At 47.3% G+C, this 8,608-nt stretch overlaps 1 protein-coding gene across 1 annotated transcript; it reads right to left on the bottom strand.

Moving 5' to 3' along the window:
- Positions 1-1,073: 1,073 nt before the first annotated feature.
- Positions 1,074-4,291, bottom strand: TMED10 (transmembrane p24 trafficking protein 10). The gene is made up of 5 exons (XM_075193387.1): positions 4,077-4,291; positions 2,272-2,392; positions 2,097-2,170; positions 1,651-1,777; positions 1,074-1,571 (listed from the first exon to the last, which is right to left on the bottom strand). The coding sequence occupies exons 1-5, from the start codon at positions 4,251-4,253 to the stop codon at positions 1,450-1,452; spliced, it is 621 nt and encodes a 206-aa protein (XP_075049488.1). The 5' UTR covers positions 4,254-4,291; the 3' UTR covers positions 1,074-1,449.
- Positions 4,292-8,608: the final 4,317 nt, after the last annotated feature.

Raw genomic sequence — 8,608 nt, 5'->3', positions numbered from 1 at the left:
TTCAAGATTTACATATCTTCAATTGGCAAATGGCTACCTATACACACTTGAAGGCTAAAAGTATGTGCCCCCCCCTCTCTAATCAGTATGTTTGGCCATTACACCCACTGCTGACAGGTGCATAGTCCAGCCAGGTAATCTCCATAGTCAGACATCACTGTGGCACAGACATAGGACGTCCCCAGTCATCTGTAAGTGCTGTTATTGTGAGGGAGCAGCTCAGACCACACACGCTCACAGAACGGGGCCGTCGAATCCTCACTGGCTCAGGATTTTGGCTCTATTTTTTTTTATTAAATATGTTTTTTTTGTTTTGAATACAAATTGATTGTGGAATATATTACACTACAGCAGTCCCTAGTTCTGTTCTCTAGCGCTCTCACAAATCAGTTCTACGTTGTCCCCTCTACTCTGACAGCTGTAATCTTTCCCTACAGATATCTTTCCATCATTAGTCCAGTACACAGTTCTCGCCTCACACTCTTCCTTTCCCAACATAATGCCCCCTCCTCAGTCAGTTCCCATCAGTGTGTGATAACAGTGTAGAGATGTTTGTGTGTTTTCCACATATCAGACTTTATTATGGCCCTTGATAAATCTTTTAGAGGCTGTAATGTTGAAGATTTGATTATACTGAGTCCAGGCTGTATTTTGACATGGATTTTGCATATATTATATATAAAATTTAATCCACGCACATTATGATAAAGTAAATCTATCAATATCTACTCTAGATTGGAGTCCACAGAACAGTTGCTGCAGCTTCTCACATGATTCACAAGCAGAAGGGAATATACCAATAGATTCCCTATATGCACAAGATACTGATATAGAAATGAATAAGCAGGGTACCAAGCGCCTTCAACATAACCCCAAATGTAATCCTAAAACTGTGCTTATGTGGCAATAACACGAGTTCTAGAAGTGATTCTACTACTTTGCTCATGGACTCCCAGCAATGTACTATAGACCATCCTCCAGAAAACACAAGACACCTGGTATATCCGCTCTCATACATGACCACCATCCGTGCACCAGTCCCCAGTAACACCACAGGCTGGAGGCCGCCAGGGAACTTTTCACCCACATCTCTTCTTTAATGTGAAAAATATGTATCCAAAATTGACAGCAGAACGAGCAGAGGATCTGCAGAGCATCGCACACCGTGGAGGGGGTGGGGTGGAGGCACCGTCAGCAATGTCACATTTAACGGCCAGATCTGATCAGGGGACCTTGCCCATAACACAACCCTTCCTAAGAGCTGTAGGGCATCCGAACGGGTATAAGGACAAAAGAAATTTGTCACTGGGGTATTTATATAGAAGATATTCACTACAAATCCAGTAAATGCTGCAAGGAGGATGGTAGACCGTTCTGCAAAGGTATCCCAAAATATTGACACCCACGGGAAGGAGGGACGGGAGCTGCAAGAAGGACTGTGGTATCAGTTCATTCGATCAGCTTCTTTGCCTTGAAGAAGCGTCGGAGATAGAAAACTTGCCACGTGGCCAGTCCCATCAGACAGCACATAGAGAAGATACTGAAGTACAGCACACGCACATTGGTGGACTCTGAAAGAGACAAGGTGTCAGACACCCCAAGTACATACACTGGGAGGAGAGAGGGAACATGCGTAGGAAGGGACCTCACCGTTGGTATCTCTCATTTCCTCCTCCCTCTTCTTCATGTAAGCAAAGTCATTGACAATGGATTCAGACAGATCTTCGAGACGCCGCAGTTCCACCTCAAGTGGTTTCAACTTCTCAACCTTAGCAATCTATCAGGAGACAGCAAACAGCCTAATAATATACCGCACCCCTCTGAGGACCACAACCACCCCCTCATCACATCTGCATTGTAAGCAGAAAGACAAACAGGAATCATTATTGGATAACCTTATTTGTCATATATTGGACCATGAAAAAAAAATCACACTTGTAAAAATCCTAAATGACTGAAGTGGCCATTGGAAAATATCACGTCTTCTATGAAGGTTTTACATCATACATTAGATTTGTGAGCTGTAATAACAATAAAGGCCTAACATAGTTTTCCCCAGAGGCAGAACATAATATTATTACACAATGACCTCTCACCTCCTCGTAGTTCTTAGCCTCCACCCCGTGTTTCATGTTTAACACAACCATCTGGTCCGGCACACGGCCAGCACCTGGGAACACAGAATGGGTCAGAAACGTGCACCGAGATGGGCTGTAAGAGCACCCACCATCCATTAGTTACCCAATATGCAGGTAACCTGCATACACCAACCTGCAGGGTGCTTGCTTTCAAAACAAACTTCAAACATGTCGTACTCCTCCGTGGTGAAAGCAAATTTCCCCTTAGACGCATCTTCCTTGGAGTAGAGGATGTGGTTGGCGGAGTCTGTGATCTACAAAGTAAGTGTACAGACAGGTCAGTGCACTCCACAGAGCCAACACCTTCTCTGGGAGACTAAAGCATATCAGGGAACACCTTGTCTGACTTGTAATACTGCTCAACCCAACAGTGATGGCAGGGGACGGGTTTATGACTAGAGACCCTCCATACAAACACAGAGGCTTTGGTGTGTGCAAAATAGGTATTTTCCAGCAAGTACTTTGTAAGCTTGTGCGTAGAGCTCTCTGTCTGTGTTACCCAGTATTGTTTTATTACTGTGTTTGATTGTAAAGAGCTACAGAATTTGCAGCCACTATATAAATAAACATTGGTGATGATGCAAAGTACTTGTGATCACAATATATATCCCAAATCTATAATCGTGATTATTGCTGCTGATCAGAATACCACGTGCGGCACTTGGGAATTCCCACCACAGGGACAGCTGTACCAATAAGAACATGTTGTACTGAGTGACAGCGTTCCCAGGAAGAAAGGGCTCACGCTAACTGCTTAACCATAGGCTGTCACGTATGACAGAGGCGCTCAGTAGAACTGATTAGTGGACTCTCAGCTCCTTGTCACCTGCTCTCTTCCCACATCCCTAGAAGAAATATGTCCCCTTCCCTCGGGTCTCTCATCCCATCCTTCATTGTTGGACATGACCCGGCCACTTCCCAGTCTCACACCAGCCGACCGAAGAGACATAAGTTGCCCACACAGGAACAAAACACAACACACCATTAGCAGAGTGACAAGGACACAAGTTACATGAGGACCAGTTACTGACACAGGCTAGGAACATGCACTGTATCACCACTGCAGACCCCCTATCCCATGGAGTTAGGACTCGTGCCCTTCAATCCCCACACCTCAGAGTACCCATCCAGTAAGAGGCCCTGCCCCACACACCCTGTGGTCTCCCTGCCAGGTCCTGCTCCCCCTACCCCTTGGGTCTCCGTCCCAGGTCCTGCTCCCCCTACCCCTTGGGTCTCCCTCCCAGGTCCTGCTCCCCCTACCCCTTGGGTCTCCCTCCCAGGTCCTGCTCCCCCTACCCCTTGGGTCTCCCTCCCAGGTCCTGCTCCCCCTACCCCTTGGGTCTCCCTCCCACACCCCGGGTTCTCCCTCCCCCTTGGGTCTCCCTCCCACACCCCGGGTTCTCCCTCCCACACCCCTTGGGTCTCCCTCCCAGGTCCTGCTCCCCCTACCCCTTGGGTCTCCCTCCCAGGTCCTGCTCCCCCTACCCCTTGGGTCTCCCTCCCACACCCCGGGTTCTCCCTCCCACACCCCTTGGGTCTCCCTCCCACACCCCTTGGGTCTCCCTCCCAGGTCCTGCTCCCCCTACCCCTTGGGTCTCCCTCCCAGGTCCTGCTCCCCCTACCCCTTGGGTCTCCCTCCCACACCCCTTGGGTCTCCCTCCCACACCCCTTGGGTCTCCCTCCCAGGTCCTGCTCTCCCACACCCCTTGGGTCTCCCTCCCACACCCCTTGGGTCTCCCTCCCAGGTCCTGCTCTCCCACACCCCTTGGGTCTCCCTCCCACACCCCTTGGGTCTCCCTCCCACACCCCTTGGTTCTCCCTCCCACACCCCTTGGGTCTCCCTCCCAGGTCCTGCTCCCCCTACCCCTTGGGTCTCCCTCCCACACCCCTTGGGTCTCCCTCCCACACCCCTTGGGTCTCCCTCCCAGGTCCTCTCACCTTCAGGCGGACCTGGCCTTGGCCGTGCGGCTCAGACACCTCATACTCGCCGGTGACCAGTACATCTTTGTGGATCTCCTCCCGCAGACACTTGCGGCCATTGGGCGGCAGCTGGAAGGAGATTGGCCGCACGGAGCCGCAGAACAGCAGCAGGAGCGGCAGCAGCAGCTGAGCCATAGGGACAGACGGAGACAGACTATCACTTCCGGCCCTGCTCTGAGCTGGACGCCGCTGACTGGCTGACGCGGGTCACGTGATGCGCCGTTGCCACCGGAAGTTATGGCCGCCATTTTCCTGGAGACCGGATAGCCTTAGGAGACATTTATGAACCTGGTTCACATGGGGGAAAGTGCTGTAACCCATGGCAACCAGATTCTAGCTCTCATCCTATAGAGCAGCTTAGAAAATGACAGGAAATGGTTCAAAGGTTGTTATGGGCAACTCTAACCTTGTCTTTGGCATCAGATTTCATACTTCATACTGCCCTGATGTGGGTGGGTCTTGGTGATTGAAGCGGTGTCACGTCTCACCCACCATGTGGCTGGTAAGTGCACTCCAGGAGAATTGGATGCTCTCTCTAGGTCTGGGAGGTCACCCCCCTACTTGGGTACAGAAGGCGTATCCTCAGTTACCAGCGTCATGTATCTCTATCACACGGGCTCTTGTCTCATTTTCCAGCATTTAACCATTTTTACATAAGGGATAAATGTAGAGAAGGAGACTGTTAATATAATCGCTTTATACACTGATCAGCCACAACATTAAAACAACCTGCCTAATGTGTAAGCCTCCATCGTGCCATCCAAAACAGCTCTGACCCATTGAGGCATGGACTCCACAAGACCTGAAGGTGTCTTGTGGTATCCGCCACCAAGACATTAGCAGCAGATCCTTTAGAAACATAGAATTTGAGGGCAGATAAGAACCGCTTGGCCCATCTAGTCTGCCCATTGTTTTATTAACCTATAATAACCTTAAACCTTATTTGATCTCTTATTCTTTATAAGGATATCCTTATGTCTATCCCAAGCATGTTTAAACTGCTCTACTGTAGTAGCCTTAACTACATCTGATGGGAGGCTATTTATGTCCTGTAAGTTGCCAGGTGAGGCCTCCATGGCTCAGACTTGTTTTTTCCAGCACATTCCACAGATGCTCGATTGGATTGAGATCTGGAGAATTTGGAGGCCAAGTCAGCACCAAACTCTTGGTCATGTTCCTCAAACCATTCCTGGACAATTTTTTGCAGTGTGACAGGGTGCATTATCCTGCTGAAAGAGGCCACTGCCATCAGGTAATACCGCTGCCATGAAGGGTGTACTTGGTCTGCAGCAATGTTTAGATAGCTGGTACGTGTCAAAGTAACATCCACATGAATGCCAGGACCCATGGATTCCCAGTAGAACATTGCCCAGAGCATCACACTGCCTCCGCCGGCTGCCTTCTTCTCATATTGCATCCTGGTGCTATGTCTCCCAAGGTAAACGATGCGCACACAACCGGCCTTCCATAGGATGTAAAAGAAAACGTGATTCATCAGGCCAGGCCACCTTCTTCCATTGCTCCATGGCCCCGTTCTGGCGCTCATATACCTATTTTAGGTGTTTTGGCAGTGGATATGGGTCAGTATGGGCACTCTGACCGGTCTGCAGCTACGCAGCAAAATGCGATGCACTGTGTGTTCTGACACCTTTCTATCAAAGGAGAAAATAGAGAAAAAACCCTAACACACTGCTATGAAAAAGCTGATATTCTACTTGTACATAAAAATGCAGAATTCTCAGTTACACACATTTGCAAATGCATTGTAAGCCACTGCCACTTCACAGCGCTTGTGCTAATACAGTGCTCTTAACTCTAAACAATGAGAGTCCGTATATACTGGTACCTCAGGAGCCTTCAAATGGCCATAGAGGATCAACACTCCTCAGCAGCTAACGATACCAGAACATGCCTCGCAAGCAACAATATAGAAATGGAAGTTGCTCAATCAATTTATAGGTAAACCTAGTTCATAGCAATGTGCTGGGGGATAACCCCACTCTTTAAAGCACCTGCTGTGAACCTATAAATGGACTGAGCAACTTCCATTTATGTACCTTTTTTTTGTGTGTGTGTAATCTCTTTTTATTGAAGAAAAGATAAACAAACACAGCATAGAGGCATCGTATTTTCATCATTAGAGCTGTCAAACTAAACACAGGATTGCTATACAGTGTAGTCCTTAGTAGCAGTTCTAAAGTTCAAACATATTTTGGGGGGGGGAGGGAGAGGATAGAGCCTCAGAATAGCGCCTCAGCTGATCAACAAAACTGGAGTAGGAGCAAAATAGAAGTACAACTAGCACTGGCTTATATCAAAAACCAGTAATCCAACCCAGAAGTGTCCAGAGTCCCTACAAAATCCCACTCCTATTCTGGACTCACTCCTCACACATTGAACGACAGCTGGGATTCCTTGAATTCCAACCAGCTAGCCCAGGTGGAAACATAATCTGTATAACAGTCCGTACTGGATAAGGAGAGATCATCCATCGCCATATAACAATCAATTCTTGCTATCCATTCCTTAAGGGAAGGAGGACAGGGATCACAGCTTTAGCTGCATTATTAAGATGTCTGAGAAGTTATTAATTGTATTTAAATATTGGAATACCAGTGTGGGTAAGAAACCAGAAAGTCGGACCAGATGGAACTAAACATGTCAGAATTTTTTCAGACACTTTTTTAACTTTGAGTCAAAAAGGGGAGAGTCTGAGCAATTCCACCAAACGTGGAAAAATGACCCAAACTCTGACCCACACATCCAGCACTTACCCGAGACCCCAGGATGCATTTCAGACGACGGAGGAGGACATCTGTACCATCTGGAGAGCACTTTGAACTGTGTCTCCAGGACTGAAAAACAAAACTGGAAGTACTGGGAAATGTTATAATTTGGTATATTTCGGAAGAGAACCGTGGAGGTTTTCCATCAGAAGTGCATAATTAATGGAGATAGTATGTTGTCTGACACCTTTCTATCACAGCCAGCATGAAGTTTTTCAGCATTTTGTGCTACAGTAGCTCCTCTGTGGGACTGGACCAGACGGGCGCCTTCCTTCCCACACACATCAATGAGCCTTGGGCGCCCATGACCCTGTCCCCAGTTCACCGCTTGTCCTTCCTTGGACCACTTTTGGTAGGTACTAACCACTGCACACCAGGAACACCCCACAAGACCGGCCGTTTTGGAGATACTCTGACCCAGTCCTCTAGCCAACACAATGTGGCCCTTGTCAAAGTCTCTCAGATCCTTACTTTGCCCATTTTTCCTGCTTCCAACACATCAACTTCAAGAACTGACTGTTCACTTGCTGCATAATATATCCCACACATTTTCTGGTGCAACCAGATAATATTATTCATTTCACTTCACTTGTCAGTGGTTGTAATGTGCTGATCGGTGTATATTCACACTGTTCATTACTGTCAGATCTGGGCATCTACAGCCTGGGACCCTGAAGTAAGTGTAGGAGGGATTATCAAGGGACGATCGGGCCCCTCATGGTATTTTCAGGAAGGTTGGCATGTCAGGAGACAGACGCTCAGTTTATGACTCACACAGGGCAGAACAAAGGGGCTTTCTTCCAGTGCCATGCTTCGGAGTATATGAGTATATGTGATGCCAGAGGCTGGCTGATAACAAGTGAGATCCAACCAGAGCAGAGAACAATTAGGAGTCTTCTATCTCCCAATATAAACAGCACATCTGTCAGTGATGGTGAAACGAACAGAAAAACATCACTATAGACAGAAACCGGAAACAGCCTTTTATGGTAATACCAGTCACTTACATTATATATGTAGGAAGACTTTTCAAAGAACTGTCTCTTGGTGGCGCTGCTAGATCATCAGTACGATGATGAAGGGAGCACTATAGAGTCCTCACAGTTACAGACTGAGCCATATAATGTGACCAACTTATATTTATAGATATGTCCCCTCATTCTCCAGATTTATATAAATAGGGGGTGACCCCACTAGATGAACTGTGAATAGCAGGAGCATCTGATTCCTGTATGCCAGAGAAGGTGTGGTCTATTGGGAAGTGGGCGTGGCTTCACAACTTTGCATCAGGACAAATACATCAGTATTAAACTGGGTGCTCACAACTGGCTGCTTTATTGTCCTGCAATAACGTCTCATCTCCACCTGTAATACACAGGGACTGAGGCAGAGCCCCAAGTTGTAGAAGCAGTTTGAAATAAATAAAAAAGCCGCAATTGAGAGCATATGGAAAACAGCAACAACCTTAAGATGAGACGGTCGGCAACAGTAACATATGAGCCCGGTTTACACCACTTACTCCCATGTTTTAACCATTTATTTTATTTGCAACAAATACATTCACTATTAGGCATCAATAAAACTACTAAAACCTAAACAAGCACAGAAACATAATATAAGCCCAAGCGACAAAGAAACCTCCAATTAGTGCGGTTCACTAAGTGCAAGTATCGGTCATCACCATCTGCTATTTGCACCTGAGAA

This window comes from Mixophyes fleayi, chromosome 12 (assembly GCF_038048845.1).
Source record: "Mixophyes fleayi isolate aMixFle1 chromosome 12, aMixFle1.hap1, whole genome shotgun sequence".
Lineage (NCBI taxonomy): Eukaryota > Metazoa > Chordata > Amphibia > Anura > Limnodynastidae > Mixophyes > Mixophyes fleayi.
Note: the sequence above shows the minus strand (reverse complement) of the source record. Positions and strands in the feature narration are given on the sequence as shown.

Bases quoted from the DNA above. Each gene is read 5' to 3' on its own strand.
- TMED10 (XM_075193387.1), bottom strand. From the start codon at position 4,253: ATGGCTCAGCTGCTGCTGCCGCTCCTGCTGCTGTTCTGCGGCTCCGTG. The intron at 2,393-4,076 runs GTGAGAGGACCT...CTTACTTTGTAG, and splicing joins AAGGCCAGGTCCGCCTGAAG to ATCACAGACTCCGCCAACCA. The intron at 1,778-2,096 runs GTGAGAGGTCAT...GTCTCCTGATAG, and splicing joins AGGCTAAGAACTACGAGGAG to ATTGCTAAGGTTGAGAAGTT.